General features: G+C 40.8%; 2 protein-coding genes across 3 annotated transcripts in view; one reads left to right on the top strand and one right to left on the bottom strand.

Moving 5' to 3' along the window:
* Positions 1 to 2,121, top strand: part of LBR (lamin B receptor) — a 43,205-nt gene extending 41,084 nt beyond the window's left edge. For both annotated transcript variants that reach the window (XM_054023012.1, XM_054023011.1), the window contains exon 14: positions 104 to 2,121. In XM_054023012.1, coding sequence (XP_053878987.1) covers positions 104 to 264 — 161 coding nt within the window. In that variant the 3' untranslated portion in view covers positions 265 to 2,121. The remainder of the gene's footprint in view (positions 1 to 103) is intronic.
* Positions 2,122 to 3,455: 1,334 nt separating this feature from the next.
* Positions 3,456 to 18,989, bottom strand: part of DNAH14 (dynein axonemal heavy chain 14) — a 468,480-nt gene continuing 452,946 nt past the window's right edge. Inside the window, 6 exon segments of the mRNA XM_054022851.1 lie at positions 3,456 to 3,972; positions 4,306 to 4,452; positions 7,512 to 7,669; positions 10,202 to 10,350; positions 11,968 to 12,080; positions 17,707 to 17,903. Coding sequence (XP_053878826.1) covers positions 3,760 to 3,972; positions 4,306 to 4,452; positions 7,512 to 7,669; positions 10,202 to 10,350; positions 11,968 to 12,080; positions 17,707 to 17,903 — 977 coding nt within the window. The 3' untranslated portion in view covers positions 3,456 to 3,759.

Genomic DNA, 18,989 nt, shown 5'->3' with positions numbered 1-18,989 from the left:
GTATCGTGACTTGTATTTCAAGGTTTTTACTCTTACTCTGAATACCAGCATATTTTTCTGAGTTTTGCTATATGTACAATGACTTTCCAACTGTGTTCTACAGGTTTTAATCATATTTTGCCATATTTCTACGTGATTTATTTCACCTGCTTGCTTATTCATCGAGAAGCTCGTGATGAACATCAGTGTAAGAAAAAATATGGCTTGGCATGGGAAAGGTACTGTCAACGTGTACCATATCGTATATTTCCTTACATCTACTAAGGTACTCCAGGAACTTGTGTTGCAAACTACGTCTGCAGTTACAGATTCTTTGCAAATAAAAACATGCCCCATACCTTTGCACTTGGTCTGTTTTGGTAAATTTTTAGGCTTTTCTTAAAGATGTGATCAAACAAATATGATTATTAGCCAGCCTTCTCCAAATATTTACCAACTAGTCATTTTACGCTACACAGTGTATTCAATTAGAATAAACCAGTTACCTTGTCATGTATGAATAAGTAAAAGAGAAGGAAATAGACAGTTCACATAACTCACATATTTAACTGACTTTCAGTATTACCCCTGAAAAAATGTGCTCTCTTCTCCCCTCTCCTCCAAAAAACAAAACAAAAACTGTAGGGTGCAAAGCTTTAGGGTTAACAACCCAATCAAAATTGTAAGGTTTTGTAAGTTTCTTTTTATTCTTGAGGACCCAATTTTTTAAATTAAACCTTAATCTACTGAGTTTACATTTTTTAGAAAAAGTTCATTTAATTTAGCACTGTGATGTGATGTATGTTTTTGTTATATTAAGGGAATACGATTTCCATCCAGCTCACTCTTCTTCAATCACTTGCTGGTTCCCAGCGGTGAGGAGCTAAAAACCATAATCCTGCATTCAGTGATAAATGGAAGGTATTATAAGGTGTGGTGTGTAGTACACACTATGAAGTAAATTAGCTACAGTGTGTTTGCTCTGAGTTTTGTAAAATAGTTCTTAATGTACCATAGGATCCATTGACTGTATTATAAAACCTTCATGTTTTTCCTGTACAGTGTTTGAGAATGTGAGATACAATAGCTTTTTTTAGGAACAGGGAGAAACAAACCATTTCCAGTATTTTTTTAAAAAAATGTTTTTAAGGATTTTGTAAAGTAATGTATTGATTGTCTTGAAAATTAATTGAAGTATTCATTTAAATATTGTTGACAAATATGCTATGAAAATGTAGAAAATATATTCAATCCAAAGTTTGTGAATCTGGCATTACTACCTCAAATGTAGGTTTTGCCTTTTATACTGTTGCAAATAGCAAAGTTTTTTCAATATTTCTATTTAAGTCAATTTTACATGAATCTTTGTCACATTCTAATATATTTTTGTATATATTTTTGACTTTTTTTATCTAGCGTATATATTTTGTATCTACTTCTGTCAGTTATGTTCTTTATATCCCAAGAATGGAATTCTATCCCACTGCAAAGGTTTAATTTTTATTTGATTGACTGTAAGTGGATTAATTTTAATAAGGCTGGGAGAGTGCTAAGGTAATTTTGCATTAATGAAACTTGGAGAACTAGTTTTATCCTGCTTGTCTTTCAGTTGGTAGCTTTTTTCAGAAACAAAAATTTAGTAAGTCATTGGTCTTGAATTTTAATTGCACTGTGGAGGGAAATTAGGTACTCCATAGTCAGGGGTCCTATCAAACTACAATTGTTAAAAATGTTGAATAGTTGGATGTTTTAAAAATAGTGATATAATTGAAAAGCTAGTGTTTGCTTTTTTTTTAAAATGCGCTGAGTCATTTTAGTGAATGTAGCATAACTTGTTCAACATGATCATGACAGCTTCAGCAGGTCCATGTGGTTGCTGTTGTAAGGAGAATATTTTAACACCAACTATTTTGATTTCTGGAAAAAAACGTGGTTAAAAGTGCCACTTTTAAAAATGAGATTAAATTATGCTACTGAAAAATAAACTAGCAACCTTTCTACAGTCTGCATGCCATTCTTCAGAGACATGAGAATATATCAACTTCAATTTCTTCTGTACACTCATATTTTTGATGTAAAATTGATTAAGTAGCATTTTATACAAACAACCTGTAAACTGAAATAAAATTGTTTTAAAAAGTGGTAGAGTGCAAATTTTGATCCCTTATTTATATATTTAATTGCATTTTTAAGAAAACAGTGCCAGCTGAATCTTCATTTGTATAATACCTAAAGAGAAACAAAATTTCAAATGAGGTGTTTTATTTGCAAAAATTTTCTTGGCCCTTCACTAATGGCAGCACTTAAGCTCTATAACAGGCCTGCACAACTCGTAAAGCGGCGAGGGCCATACTACTCCAAAGAAAACAGCTGAGGGCCGAAACCCCCTGGCCCCGCCGACCCCCCCCCCCCCCCCAGCACCGCGCAGCCCCCCGAAACACAACACCCCCTGAAACACAGAAACAACCCCCCCAGCACCACCCAGACCCCTGAAACAACCCCTCCCCCCCCCCCCCCCCAGCGCCACCCTCCCCACAGAAACAAACACTCCTTCCCCTGCGGGCCACACAGTGAGCCCCACGGGCCGCATGTTGTGCAGGCCTGCTCTATAAGCAAGTTTTTGGACCTTTTAAGCAGAGTTATTTAAACAATCCTCTTCACATTTTTGGTTTAATCAGGAGTAACTCACATTTGTAACAAGTGTGGATCTTCAGCGTGTGAGAGGCACCTACCCCATTAGTTTGCTTGATTAATCTCACCCATGCCCAGCTAATGCTGTGCTCTGTTTTATGTAGGGGTGAGAATGAGATTTTTCTAATCATGCAGTACATAATGGGGAGGTTGTCCATGAAATAGTGCCTTTAATTTTCTCTTCAATGGTAAGACGTCCTTGCAAGAGAAAAGAGGCCCAGCATTGACCGTTGGTCAGCCTGCTGTTGGGTAAGAAGAATCTGGTACCTAATTCTGTTTCCTTCTGTGTGCTTTGGGGTGGGGAGCAGTGTTAGATTTACATGTACTCTTAATATATGTTGGGACAAAGTTTTAATTTTGTGCATCAATATAAGTAACTAAATTCTATTTGCACAGTCTTTCTGGTGATGGTGCAGAGGCCAATTAATATACATTTTATTAAAATGGAGAAGTGAAAAAGATCTCATACCAGATCAGTTGTCCATATAATCTGGCTGCTCTTTTTAAACCTGGCAAAACTGGAATGCACAAGAGAAACTGAAGTAGTAGTTTCAATCAGTTATAACATGAAGATTATCCCTGTCATTTTGAAGTGGGCGCTGATAACTCCACACTAGCTACCACACGTTGGTAAAACACTTAAACTACCATGGATGGAAGTGAGGAATACACTTTTAATACTATGAAAAAGGTCTTCTCTTGGAACAGTTAACAGCTGTGTTCTTTAATTTCAATCATAAACTTAAATAATAAATAAAGCTACTTAGAATGCTCTACTTTCCTGTCTAGCCTATACCGAGCTGTTATAAAACTTAAACACACTGCTTCAGATGAATAATCAGATACCAGGTTGGTGAGCGAATGGATAAAACCAAAGTAGGAACAGTGTCATGCTGTACATCAAACTACGGATTTTTAAATAACATTTATTTAACACAAGGAGTGCTGAAGGTACTACATTATCTTGATCGTATTTGTACAGTAACTAGCTGACTGACTACTAGTACTCCTAATGCAGCAGATAAGATGTGGTTTCATGAACAATAAATGGTGTTTTTTGTTTTGTTTTTGTTTTGTTTTTTCAATTTGTCAGTCATCCAGTTGGCACAGCATTGCAACCCCCCTTGTAACCCAATGACTGGAAGTTCTCTTGGTTGGTAGACTGATTGTTGTTACAAAGTTAGTGGACAGACCTGTAGATAACAAGATTCCAGCTCTTTGAGGAGTCCGGTAAAGTGGACATTCATAATGCATTAGTTCTCTTTGTTCCTCATCTGGACATGTGTGTCTTGTTTGGATAATCTAAAAATTATAATCCAGACACAAGAGAATTGTTCATAGCAGGTACATAGTTAAACCAAATGAAAATGTACTCCAACAATTTTTGGCTAGTGAGAATAGATCCCCTATGTTAACTAGGGAAAAGGCAGGGTAGTTTCTAAGTGAGGGATCAGCTCCAGTTCTTACTCATGCAAAATTTCCACTGAGCACAGTGCATTTTACCCAAGTACAAACTACAGGAAGAGGCCATTGGTATTTCCATGGGCAGCCCAAAGTGATGGCATAAAAGTTAGATTTGTTTGTAGATGGCATAGCCAACAGATAGCTAACTTCTGATGTGGGTTTTGCTCTCACCTGTTGTGGTAAAAACACTATTTCAGGGAGTGGATAAAATCTGTCATGAAGAAAGGGTTCTTCCAGCACATGTGTAGTAGGACTCCATCGTGCACCATCTATATATAAACCAAAAACTAGAACACCATTTTCAGGTGGGGAAGATCCCTAAGGTTAGAGAGAGACAAATACTCAGATTATGTATCGTGAGGTAGAGAACAAGACTTTGCTTTTCAGCAACCTTAAGAATGCTGTTAAAGAATCGGGCATGAAGTGTTTTCACATGTATTGGTAATGCTCAGGTACCTATCATTTAATGAAACAACATCACATGCTAAAAGGGATAGATTAGTCTTGAGTACTCTCATTTTAAAGGTCAGACTCCATATCACAGTAACTTTTTAAAGGAATGAGTAAAGGATAAAGTAACAGACACTATTGCTAAGGAATTTCCCTCCCTTTTTGTACATCTGGCCCTGTACACCTAGAGCAAGTGAAAATTCTCCAGCCTTCCAGCTGCATGGTGGTTGGCAGCCTGAAGATGGCATACTCTAAACAAAAACTACCCACCACTCCTTTTCATTTAAAGGAAACTGGAAGCCAACTCCAGAAGTGGTGGATATAGTCCAGCATGAAGAAGGAAAACAAGTTCAAGTAGGAAGGAAGTCTAGGGTTATTTTATTTTTTTTTAAGGTATGTGAAAGCAGAGGGGAGCAGGGTGTTTGTGCACAGCTTGATAGTTCCAAGTCACAACAGTAACTCTATATAAACAACATAGTAGTAGTTTCTGTAGCTGCTTGTTCTTGTTTTAATGGGGACTATAAGGTCTTTAGGGAAGGGATTGTCTCTGTGTTTTCATGATGCTATCACGATGGGGCCCCTAGGGCATTACTACAAGGTAGGGCTGTCAAGCGATTAAAAAAATTAATTGCACTGTTAAACAAGAAACCATTTATTTAAATCATTTTGGATGTTTGCTACATTTTCAAATATATTGATTTCACTTACAACACCGAATACAAAGTGTACAATGCTCACTTTATATTTATTTTTTATTACGAATATTCACACTGTAAAAAAATAAAAGAAATAGTATTTTTCAATTCACCTAATACAAGTACAGTAATTCAATCTCTTTATCATGAAAGTTGAACTATATACAAAAAAACCTGCATTCAAAAATAAAACAATGTAAAACTTTAGAGCTTACAAGTCCACTCAGTCCTACTTCAGCCACTTGCTCAGACAAAGAAGTTTGTTTTCATGAGATAATGTTGCCCGGTCACAATATCACCTGAAAGTGAGAACAGGTGTTTGCATGGCACTGTTGTAGCCGGCGTCGCAAGATATTTATGTGCCAGATGCACTAATGATTCATATGTCCATGCTTCAACCACCATTCAAGAGGACATGCTGATAATTGGTTATGGTCGATAACCATCCAAAGCAGTGCGTACTGACGCATGTTCATTTTCATCATCTGAGTCAGTCAGATACCACCAGCAGAAGGTTGATTTTCTTTTTTGGTGGTTCGGGTTCTGTAGTTTCTGTATCGGAGTGTTGCTCTTTTAAGACTTCTGAAAGCATGCGCCACACCTCATCACTGTCAGATTTTGGAAGGCACTTCAGATTCTTACACATTGGGTTGAATGCTGTAGCTATCTTTAGAAATCTCACATTGTGTTTTGTCAAATCTGCAGTGAAAATGTTCTTAAAACAAACAACATGTGCCAGGTCATCTTCTGAGACTGCTATAACATGAAATATATGGCAGAATGTGGGTAAAACAGACTAGGAGACGCACAATTCTCCCCCCCCCCCCCCCGCAGGAATTTAGTTACAAATTTAATTAATGCATTTTTTTTTTAATTTTTTTAAAGAGAATGGAAGCATCTCCTCTGGAATGGTGGCCAAAGCATGAAAGGGCAAACAAATGTTTACCACATCTCGCATGTAAACACCTTGCAATGCTGGCTACAAAAGTGCCATGCCCACGCCTGTTCTCTCTTTCAGGTGACGTTGTAAACAAGAAGCAGGCAGCATTATCTCCTGTAAATGTAAACAAACTTGTTTGTCTTAGCGATTGGCTGAATAAGAAGTAGGACAAGTGGACTTGTAGGCTCTATATTGTTTTGTTTTTGAGTCATTCCTGTAACAAAAAAAATCTACATTTGTAAGTTGCACTTTCACGATAAAGAGATTGTACTACAGTACTTGTATGAGGGGAATTGAAAAATACTATTTTGTTTTAAAGTGCAAATATTTGTAATAAAAATAATATAAAGTGAACACTATACACTTTGTAATCTGTGTTGTAATTGAAATCAATATATTTGAAAATGTAGAAAAATATCCAAAAATATTCAATACATTTCAATTGGTATTCTATTGTTTAACAGTGCAATTAAGTGTGATTAATTCTGTTAACTGCAATTACCTATTACAAGGTAGTCCCTTGTTAGAGCTGCCAATTTAGGGTTTAGTACATAAGACAAAACACTTTCAGTACACTTGTTCTCAATAAATTGCAATGTATGTTGCTCTAGTACTCATTGATCCTTACCCACTTACAACCTGAAAACTGATATCTACGCCCCCTCTATCCAAGACAGTCAATAGGTGCCCTCCCTTAATTTCCTTGCCTTCTGGTTCTCATGGCTGCATTTCCATTCTCAATGGTGTTGGTGTCTGCTCTCAGAAATGCACTCCCAATTGCTGGCCTGGCCTCAACGTGAGGGTCCAGCTGGGACCTACTAGCAGAGTAGGGGAGTGTGGGCATGTTCTGTATATACTGGGGTTAAGATCCTTTCAGTCTTGTACGCTGCCTGCTGAGAGCCCTCTCTGTATAGATACTAGCAATAGTCAATTTTCTAAGGATGAGTTGGAAATAAACAAATGAAAAAGTTTTACTTCTGATTTTCTGGTCATGAATTGTAACCACCAAAATGGGACAGAGTGGTATTTTCTAGTTCGCTACACATTCAAAGCATCATGGTGTTTGACTCAAGTTTTAAGAATATGATTATAAGGTTAGTGGTATAGGAACAATTTAAAACAAAGCAAGGACAACTTACATATTGGGGGCAGGGGGCGGAGAATGAAACTGGTGGAGCAATAGCCTGCAGGCAGTGCAGACGTGTGTCAAAAAAACAAAACAAACCTGTTTTAGAATGACCTTGGTTCCTGCCATTTACAGTTTGGCGTCTAGCTGCCATTACAGCCCTTACCTTAAATGCGGTTTGTATTATATTTTGTTTTCTTTTGACTTCTCTGAGGTTGCAGTCTTCAGCGTGGATCGTAGGAAGCAGTCTATGGCCAAAAGTTAGAGAATCCACTGAGATTCCATTTTGACGAGCATAGTTCTGCAGCACAGCAGTAAGAAACCCTGCAGGAATAAAATACACAACAATCTAGTATCAAAACACTAAGTGTATTTAAGACCAGAGCCGAGTTTACTCTGAGGCCACATTTGCTATGCATTCCCAAACTCAAAATGCTCTGAAAACTGGTATCCCATGATCGTCATCTCAGTGACTTTCAATCTAAAGTTATTCTGTAATGTAAATATGTTGTACTGACAAGTATAGTCTCTCACTCTCCCCCCCCCCGGAATTTGAAAGTCAAGGTGTTTTTTTTTTCCTAGTTCATGTATCAAAAGTAAAGATTTTTTTAACAATTAAAACTTGTTAATAATACATGATCCAGAACAGAATCCAGCTCAGTACTAGGGCTGTGCTCTCTGTAAGAGTTAAAAAAAATAACAAAATTTTAATTTAGGTTAAATGCAGAACGGAACTTAGGCATCACCATACCTAATTTTTAAGGACCCTGCCACTGTGTTGAATCATCATCTCTAAGGTGGCCATCCAGGCGCTCTATATAAAACAGGGAAGCTAGCCACTAAGAAATACTGAAGAGAGGATTGGGACTTAGGCAGGGCCTAGTGTCAGCTTGGGCTTCACACCCATGAACCCATGCCTGGATTTAGGGCTGACCTGGCTTAGGTGCCTTTCTCAACGCTACCCTGATTCAGGCAGATGGGGATTTCATTGTGGGGGAGTGTGCTAATAAGTTGGATACAGACATGCACAAACCATTGAGCCAGGAAAATTCTCATTCCTAGCTGTTGTTTGTTGGGGCCTGATCTAGTAGGCAGGGGCATGCCTAGTTTGAGAATCCCACCAGGGCTTGGGCACAAGCAGCTTGGCAGATTGTGCCCATCAGCACAAATTTTAGGTGCCTTGGGAACTCCGCTGGCAGAAACTTTGAGTGGGAGGGAGGGGTTCTGAGGCTCTCGGTGGTGTTGGCTGTAGTGGCCTAAAGTGGCAGTCAGGCACCTAAGCCCCTTTGTGGAGCTAACCCATAGCTTCTTACTTAGCTGATCAGCTCCTTGGGCACATTTGGAATCAGCTCTTTTTACTTAGTGACAAAGTCACAATGCACCATATGCACCTAACTGCCACTTTAAGCTCAACATTTAGCTCCTCAAACCCCCTGTTCAGCCTCTGCCTAACTCTATAGGCATGTAATGTCCTCTTGGCACCCACAAAGCTGTTTAAGTCCCGTTGATGCAGTGCTGAAGCTGGAGCCCCGCGCTGAACTGAAGTCGTGGAGCTCTCATAATGTCACAGAATTTGTGACAGATTCGTTGCCTTATGCAGATGGCTGCAGATGCCAATAGGTGGCAGAGGACACCTAAACATTAGGCATTGCAATGCTGATGCTAAGTCCCCCTTTTTGGATCTAGCCCTAAGTTTTTACATAATGAATTCACTGATTAGAATTATGATGTTTTAACTTATGAGGATACCACAGTGACTAAACCTCTTAAGATCCACACCTCATTTCTTTGCGAGAGTTCCAACGCACATAAGTCACATAATGCTAGACACTCCATCTAAAACCACAGCTATCAACACAGAGCAGTTGCAAGTTCAGTTCATTTTTATAATGAGGCCTTTGGAAATAATGTATTAACAATTTCTTAAAATCCAATGGGGCACTTATTCCAACCCCTTAAACCAGTGGTCCCCAACCTTTTCCGTGTGGCTGGCGACCGTCTGAGGACCATGGCCGCCAGACAAGCAGCCGCCGAAATGCCACTGAAAATCGGTGGCATTTCGGTGGCAGCGCTTCTTGACGTTGCCGCTTCTCGGGGACCCCTGCCTTAAACCTTCCTCCCACAGTAAATGTTTTGTACAGTCATTTTAAACTTCAATTTGTGTTAGGGGCATGGGTGCAGTATGCAGTAAGAAAAAGTGCTGGTGCCATAATACTACAGTTTAATAAACAAATAGCCCTGACTTTTGTTGGCAGTTAATTCAGTTTTGGATGGCACCATGAGAGGGCATCATTTAATCAGTAAATGAAAAATGACAAAGGTTATATGGCTAAGCTGTGCAATACCATTTTGGAAGCATAAAAATATAAAGTACATGCAGAAAGAGAATCAGCATGGATAGCCAATATTGCTATATAATCTGCAGCCTTATTTTTATGATCTATATAATGTGTGCAGCTTTTGGACTGCCTTCAAAAGAATCTTTGCTGAAAAATAACAGTGTAATCCAGGTAGATTTAAGGAAGCATCAGCTGGCCAACTTTTTCCAAAATAATGTCTTCTGATTTAATCATTAATGAGGCAAGCAGCGTTGAAAGTAGGTGGTCAGCCAAAAATCAAGATATAAATTAAATCAAAACCAAGTATTAACTGAATACAGATTGGGAAACAGCCCAAGTTTTGGTATGATTTTCTGCAAAAACAGAAGAGAAATTGCCCCCAAAAGGAAGAACCTTTGCCTGCCTCTACGACATGAAATTCCCCCATCCCCCAGTTCTAAGACGGAGAGAGCAGAAGATTTGAGAAGAAAAAATTACAAATCACTATTCATTATTGATTGCTTATTTACTAGTGTACCTTGTGGGAAAAAAAACCCTGAAAGCCAGAAGCGACTAGGATTTCCCTGAATGCTGTTGGTGGATATGTTGGGTCTATCGCCAGTCGGTGATGAGAATGAAATCCCAGATGTTTTGGCTTGTTTCTGAAGCATCATTAAGCTGTTATACCTGTTTTTTAAAATAGGGTAATAAATGCTTAAGCAGGTTTTTTTAACTCCCCACTCCCCTCAAACCTCCCTCCCCCCAAACCCTACCTCACTTGTTTGAAAACAAAATCTATCTTCATCATTATTCTTAAAGGCCTAGGAATTCCCTAGCAAATTTTCTAAACGTCTTTAGATAAAACACATAATAATTAGCAAATTAATGTCTGAATGCAACCAGCAAGATCACAACAAATCATATTATTAATAAATGCTATTTAGGCGCAGACAACTGTGATTTAAAATGGTCTCTTTGGTAATCTCTTGTGACTGATTAAATATGATACAATGTATTTTATTCAAACAACACTATTCAATTCATCTATGTGAGAGAAAGCTAGTTACCTCAAAGTGATGCCAGAACCTTTCATCTTAAATATATAAGGTAGGAGCCAAAATTTGCTCTCCTTATTTATATGAATAATTTCATTGGTAAATAGCTGCTCATGTGACAAAGTCAAGAAGGATTTAACTACAGATGTCTAGTAACCTAAAGTGACAATGCAATGGCTATTATTTACATGAAATGAGATGGTGCTCTCAGTCCAGTACTGGACATGTGCCTAGAGCACAAAACCATCACCACCACTTGCTACTAGTCTGAGCAGGGGGACAATATATTGCATAGCCAGGGAGACTGAACTTTTGCTTCATTGCTGGAGGTGGACCTTGCAGACAAAACTGGGGGCCAGAAACTTTGCATTTTTCCTGCCTATACTGTACCTGTTCTCTAACTAAACAGAGGACTTAATTCTCTGGAGCTGACAATCCATCACCTTTCAAAATCAGTGAATATTCAATAAAATTTAAGAAAAAAAAATCATGGTCAAACCAAGTATTGACTGGCTGTGATGTTAAAGAGAATTGTCCGTAAGGGTCACTCTTCAAGCAAAATGGATCATGTAAGAATTTCTTAAAAAAGAATAAGATATATCTAATGTTTAAAAATCTTTACACGTAAACAATGCTCAGGCTTTCTGTGGTGTTTAGTATGAAGACTCAAACTTCTACACACAGAGGACTGCACCCTCTATTCAAGAAGTGGGGGTGGAGCTGATGGGGGGGGTGGCTGCTGACCTATTACTGTGGCTCTTTGGCAATGTACATTGGTAAATTCTGGCTCCTTCTCAGGCTCAGGTTGGCCACGCCTGTCTTAGACTGTATGCTCTTTGGGGCAGGAACTGTCTTTTTGTTGTGTTTGTACAGCACCTATCACAATGGGGTCCTGGCCCATGACTGGAGTTCCTAAGCACTATAACAACACAAATAATAATAAATTAATAATACAGCATAACCACCCTTTGTGCCCTTCTGAATCCAGACTGCTCTAGAGAGTGGGGGGCCTATCTAAATTATGGCAGCAGCACTACCCTGAATCTTCATAACACTATATGCTGTGGCCCAACCCTGACACACTCCTCATGCCCCCAGTCATGCCTCCTATGCTAGGGGGGTCCTCAGGAGGAAAGCCTGTGGGGGTCCATCTCACCCAAAGTATTTGGTTTAGAGTTTCAGCTGGAATTTTAATTTGATTATGGTTTTCCCCTTTACTTCTACTTTATTTTGTCATGTTTCACTTTACCTTAATTGTATACAGCTGATGACCTGGTTTGCCCAGATTGCAAAGAAATTCACTCGTTGAATAAGGTCATCAATCCATGATCCCAAAGACTTATTTGACATATAGGAATATAGCTGTTGCAAATGACAGAAAAGCAGAATCTCATTAAATACCATTACAATATCAAATACAGTCTGTTATCAAATAAACTGGAACCGTTATCAGTAGGTCTGCAGAAGGGAATCTCTGCATGAGAGGTAGAAATAAATGGACAAAATATAGATTAAAAGCCTTTGAAAGAACACTCAGAAACAATTCACAAACTTTTGATAGTGCTCACTATGAAAGGCCCTTTAATTTCCTCTAACGGATGTCACTCTATGGACTTTCCAAAGTGTCAAAATCTGACAAAGTGCTAAAATTCAGAACACACATGCTCGAAAAGAAAACAAAAACACAAATGCACCAGCTTTTCCAAAACACACTTGTAATATGGGTTTCCTCAAAAACCAAAGTATCACATTAGATCAATCTGCCTAAGCATTTGTACTGTGATTATATCACCATGCTTTCTTTGTGCTCAACACACATATGTGAAAAGATAAGTTGTGTTACTGAAGGTTCGAAAACCAGATCTACTTTGCACCAAAAAAAAAAAAAAAATTAATTTCACAGGATTTAAAAGTGGAACTATTTTTATTTACTTTTTTCAAAAATTTTTGCAAAATATTTTTGAAATTTCAATTCCCCATTCCCTTTTCCCTATCCCTTTATGATAGTCGGTGCAATAAAATGAATGATATCAAGATTTTTAATTGGACTTTTCTTTTTCCATATTCTTTTTCCATTCTGCCTTTTCAAAGCTGCCTCAACTTTGGAAAACTTAGGAAGTGACAAAAGGGAACATGAAACTGTAACTCTAGTAAATGTCACTTTTTAACCTTTCTCCAACTGTTGCAAAGTTACAGTGGCAGAGAGTGAGAGTTTAATTCTTTGTGACTTTTCCAAAAACAGGCAACCAACCACAAAACAAAGCCCTGATTTACACAACGAGGTTAGGCTGAATTTAGCCGTGTTAGGTCGATTTTATAAGCAATGCATATATACAACCAACCCCCTTTCCGTCGACCCAAAGGGCTCTTAAAATTGACTTCTGTACCCCTCCCCGGCGAGGGGAGTAGTGCTAAAATCAACCTTGCTGGTTCAAATTTGGGGTAGTGCAGAGGCAATTTGATGTTATTGGCCTCCAGGAGCTATCCCAGAGTGCTCCAATGTGACCGCTCTGGACAGCACTTTCAACTCCGATGCACTAGCCAGGTACACAGGAAAAGCCCCAGGAAATTTTGACTTTCATTTCCTGTTTGATCAGCGTGACGAGCTCAGCAGCACAGGTGACCATGTATTCCCTCCAGAAACGCAAACGAGCTCCAGCATGGACTGAACAGGAGACTGGATCTGACTGCTGTATGGGGAGCAGAATCTGTGCAGGCCGAACTCTGATCAAAAAGAAGAAATGCTAATATATATGCCAAAATCGCACAGGGCATGGTGGACAGAGGCTACAACAGGGACACACAGCAGTGTTGTGTGAAAGTTAAGGAGCTCAGGCAAGCCTACCAAAAGACAAAGGAGGCAAACGGTCGCTCCGGGTCAGAGCCCCATACATGCCGCTTCTATGATCAGCTGCATGGCATTCTAGGTGGGACCCTACCACTACCCCACCACTGTCCGTGGACACCTGCAAGGGGTGAGTCTCATGCAACAGGGAGGAGGATTTTGTGGATGAGGAAGAGGAGGAGGAGAATGCGCAGCAGGCAAGCGGTGAATCCATTCTCACCAGCAGCCAGGACCCTTTCATCATCCTGGAGCCAATACCTTCCCAAGGTGGGATCTCGAACCCTGAAGCCGGAGAAGGCACCTCTGGTGAGTGCACATTTGTAACTACAGTACAGGGTTTAAAAGCAATTGTGTTTGATTTGCCCTGAAGAATTGGGATGCATTCGTGGCCAGTATAGCTACTGGAAAAGTCTATTAACGTGTCTGGGGATGGAGCGGGAATCCTCCAGGAACATCTCCATGAAGCTCTCCTGGAAGTACTCTGAAAGCCTTTGCAGAAGGTTTCTGGGGAGGGCTGCCTTAGTTCGTCCTTCACGGTAGGACACTTTACCACGCCAAGCCAGTGGAATCATTGCAGCACAAAGCATGGCAGCAAATGGTCTTGGGTTTTGGTTGCATTCAAGCAACATTCAGTCTATATCTTTCTGTGTTAGCCTCAGGAACGTGATATCATTCATGGTCACCTGGTTGAAATAGGGGAATTTTTGTAAGGGAACAGTAAAAGGACCCCGTTCATGCTGGGCTGTTTGCGCTTGGCTAAAAGGGATCATCCCTAAGAATAGCCACGTGGAGGGGTGGGGTGGAGGGAGAGGTGAAGGGATCATCCCAGAGCATAGCCACACGGTGGGGTGGGCGGAGGTGTGTGCTGCACATCCACCCAAAAACCGCAGCCCCTCCTTTTAAATGGCAAACCCAACCATCATTGCTTGCTGTGGGAAAGGAGGGCGCTGCAGTTTGAAACCATTTCCACATGTTATGAACGCGGAAGAAGCCAACCCCGCGTACCCTTTGGCTTACCATGGCTGCCTGGAAACCGAATTCTGTTGCCCAGCCGTGTGTGATGTGTCACCGTGCTCAATATAAAAGGCAAAATGTGACCTTGTACCTAAAGCACGTGCTGTCTGATGTGAATTGTGAAAGAGTCTCCCTTTTGTTCTCAGAAATGCATCATCTTAAATTTTACTCTCCTTTTTATCCCCCCGCAGGTGCAAATGTTTCTATGCTCCCCCTATCATCTCCATCCCTGAGATTATCGCCGATTAGAAGGTGAAAAAAACGCATTCGCGATGACATGTTTTCCATGCTCATGCAGTCCTCCCGCACTGATAGGGCACAGCTGAATGCATGGAGGCATTCAGTGGCAGAGGCCAGGAAAGCATTAAGTGAAGGTGATGCGAAGAGGCAGGGGGCAATGCTGAGGCTAATGGGGGAGCAAACGGACACAATGAGGCATCTGGTGGAGCTGCAGGAAAGCCAACAAGAGCACAGATTGCTGCTGCATCCACTGTATAACCACCTGCCCTCTTCCCCAAGTTCCATATCCTCCTCACCCAGATGTGCAAGAACGCGTGTGTGTGTGTGTGTGTGTGTGTGTGTGTGTGTGTGTGTGTGTTCTGGGCACCCAGCCACTCCACTCCAGAGGATGGCCCAAACAACAGAAGGCTGTCACTCGAACAGTTTTTATTTGTAGTGTGGCTACAATAAGCAATGTGGCCTTGTCCTTCCCTCTTCCCCCACCTCACCTGGGCTACCTTGTCAGTTATCTCACTTTTTTTTTTAATTAATAAAGAAAGACTGCATAGTTTAAAAACAATAGTGACTTTATTTCGTTTGCCAACTCTGATTGAAGGGAGGAGGGTGGTTGGCTTACAGGGAATTAAAATCAACAAAGGGGGCGGGTTTGCATCAAGGAGAAACACACACAACTGTCACACCGTAGCCTGGCTAGTCATGAAACTGGTTTTCAAAGCCTCTCTGATGTGCAGCACACCTAGCTGTGCTCTTCTAATCACCCTGGTGTCTGGCTGCTCAAAATCAGCCGCCAGGCGATTTGCCTCAACCTCCCACCCCGCCATAAACATCTCCCCCTTACTCTCACAGATATTATGAAGCACATAGCAAGCAGCAATAACAATGGGAATATTGGTTGCGCTGAGGTCTAACCTAGTCAGCAAGCAGCACCAGCGAGCTTTAAAATGTCCAAAGGCACATTCTACCACCATTCTGCACTTGCTCAGCTTATAGTTGAACTGCTCCTTACTACTGTCCAGGCTGCCTGTGTACAGCTTCATGAGCCATGGGAGCAAGGGATAGGCTGGGTCCTCAAGGATAACTATTGGCATTTCAACATCCCCAACGGTAACTTTCTGGTCTGGGAAGTAAGTCCCTTCTTGCAGGTGCTTGAACAGCGAGCGTCATGCACTTTTCCCAGCTATCCCATGTTGATGTCGGTGAAACGTCCCTTGTGATTCACAAGTGCTTGCAGCACCATTGAGAAGTACCCCTTGCGGTTTACGTACTGGTTGGCACGGTGGTCCGGTGCCAAGATAGGGATATGCGTTCTGTCTATCGCCCCACCACAGGTAGGGAACCCCATTGCAGCAAAGCCATCCACTATGATCTGCACATTTCCCAGAGTCACTACCCTTGCTAGCAGCAGGTCAGTGATTGCACTGGCTACTTGGATCACAACAGTCCGCACAGTAGATTTGTCCACTCCAAATTGATTCCCGACTGACCGGTAGCAGTCAGGCGTTGCAAACTTCCACAGGGCTATCACCACTCACTTCTCAACTGTCAGGGCAGCTTTCATCTTGGTATTCCTGCACTTCAGGGTGGGGGAAAGCAACTCACAAAGTTCCAGGAAAGTGGCCTTACGCGTGTGAAAGTTTCAAAGCCACTGGGAATCATCCCATACCTGCAACACTATGTGGTCCCACCAGTCTGTGCTTGTTTGCCAGGCCCAGAATCGGAGTTCCACTGTATCAACCTGCCCCACTGCCCCAATTGCCACATCCCATGCTTTCAGGAACATCTGTGTCCATGTCCTCCTCACAATCGTCCTCGTGCTGGTGTCTCCCAGGTTCTGCACATATTGCAGGATAATGCGCAAAGTGTTTACAATGCTCACAACAGCAGCGGTGAGCTGAGCGGGCTCCGTGTTTGCCGTGCTATGGCATCTGCATGGGTAACCCAGGAAAAAAGGCGCGAAATGATTGTCTGCCGTTGCTTTCACGGAGGGAGGGGAGACTGACGCCATGTACCCAAAACCACCCACGACAATGTTTTTGCCCCATCAGGCATTGGGAGCTTAACTGAGAATTCCAATTGGCAGCGGAGACTGCGGGAACTGTGGGATAGCTACCCACAGTGCACTGCTCCATGAGTCAATGCTAGCCATGGTATTGAGGATGCATTCCGCCGACTTAATGTGCTTAGTGGGGACATACACAATCGACTGTATACAATTGCTTTCTAAAGATCGACTTTTATAAAATCAACCTAATTTCGTAGTGTAGACATATCCAAAGACAAAGCCAACATTACCCTTCTCCCCCCAACAAGCAACAAACATCCAAAAATAAAATAAAAAGACTTCTTAGTCCTGAGTCATTTTATTACATTCAATGGTAGAAAGGAAAAAAGTGAAAAATTTTCACACAATTTTTTGATTTGAAAAAAGGGCCACAATTTTAGAACAAAAATTCCCTCCCTCCTTCTAGGCAGCTTCCTGAATTGAATCATCCTCTAGTAAAAGCGTGTTTGGAAGAGTCCCTCAGTGCTTAAGATCGATCGATCGATTTATCTATACCTGCACATGTAAACCAAGGGTATGTTTTCACTACCCACTGTATCGTCGGGTAGCGATCGATTTATCGGGGATCGATATATCGCGTCTCGTTAAGATGCAATATATCGATCCCCGAACATGCTCCCCATCGACTCCGGAACTCCACCGGAGCGAGTGGCGGTAGCAGAGTTGACGGGGGAGCCGCGGTCGTCGATCCCGCACCGTGTGGACCCCAGGTAAGTTGATCTAAGATACTTCGACTTCAGCTACGTTATTCACATAGCTGAAGTTGCGTATCTTAGATCGATCCCCCCCCACTAGTGTAGACCAGCCCTAAGAGGCTTTAATCTTACCTGCCAGAACTCAGGCACCTTGGACTTCAAAACTGAGTTATAAAGTTCTTCTAACCCTGTAGTGAAGATAATCTCTCCTTTCATAGCTCGTTGAAGTGAATGCAATGATATGGTTATTACAGACAATAAATGATTAAATCGGTCAATCTCCTGGCGAAGAACAGTTAACAAAGCTGAATTGATAAAAGGATCATGTCCTGGTAAAGGAAAAAGGAGTAATATCAGATGGAGCTTTCCTCCCATAGAGAAGTGAGGAGGAGCTGCTCATTATCATGACATTCAAGTTTTGCAAATATTAGTTTCTCTCCTATGCTGAATTAGGGACAAGCCACTTTGCACCATATGAAGTAGTGGGAGAGAACTTTATCATTAACTTCATCAAAAGTCTTCTATCAGCCAACTGCAGGTTTGAAGTAAGATGCATAAATGACACTCAGAATCTCTGAGACATTTTTTTGTCTCAATGCTTTCTGATCCTCACTTAAATGAGGCAGGGAAATGGAAGATCAAGGTAATTTACTTCTCTTTTTCAGCAAAGAAGGAAAACATCTTTTCCCTGTGTATTCACTTTTGTGAATGTGGCTTCCACAGTACACAGTATCTGCAACATTGTCTGAGACCAGCAGGCTCAACACATTAGAGCAACAAGTGAATGTCAAATGTGCGAATTTCCAAGTTTATAGAAGTTCTCAAATCTAGCAGCATAATCTTCTGAGAGGAATTTGCTTTTCTTTCAGATTTTGAATTTCTCTTAACTATTAATAGTGCAAATCCTGAAATCTTTGCTCAACACTTTACTTGGACAAGACTACAACTGAAATTACTGGGAAGTCTGCCCGATTAAGGCGTAAATATGGACTTCAGGTTTTGAGCCTTTAAAAAAATTATTATTCTCGTTTTTAAAAATATGGATAAAATTATGAATATAGTCTAATAGCAACAGATTAAGAATTTATTTAGTTACATTTTCTATTTTGTTACACTCTTTCAGCCAAATCATTGCAGCAGATCAATGATGTGGAGCTCAGATAAATTTGAAATTCTTTGGTACTGAAACATAAATATGGACCCAGGGGATTCTCAAATATGCCAATAAGTATTTTAAACTACAACTGTATTTTCTTTTGAGATTTCACATGCATGTACACATGAAGCTAGAGCTAGATATGAGTCAGCCTTTGGTTAAAGCACTGACCAAATGTTTGAGCAATATAGATTAGAAAATTCCTCCATAGATTAACATTAAAGACAGAAAAGAATTCTCAGTGTTTTTGGCATCCTAT

The sequence above is a fragment of the Malaclemys terrapin genome, chromosome 3 (assembly GCF_027887155.1).
Source record: "Malaclemys terrapin pileata isolate rMalTer1 chromosome 3, rMalTer1.hap1, whole genome shotgun sequence".
NCBI classification, from domain to species: Eukaryota; Metazoa; Chordata; order Testudines; family Emydidae; genus Malaclemys; species Malaclemys terrapin.
This window is presented reverse-complemented; position numbering and strand designations above follow the sequence as displayed.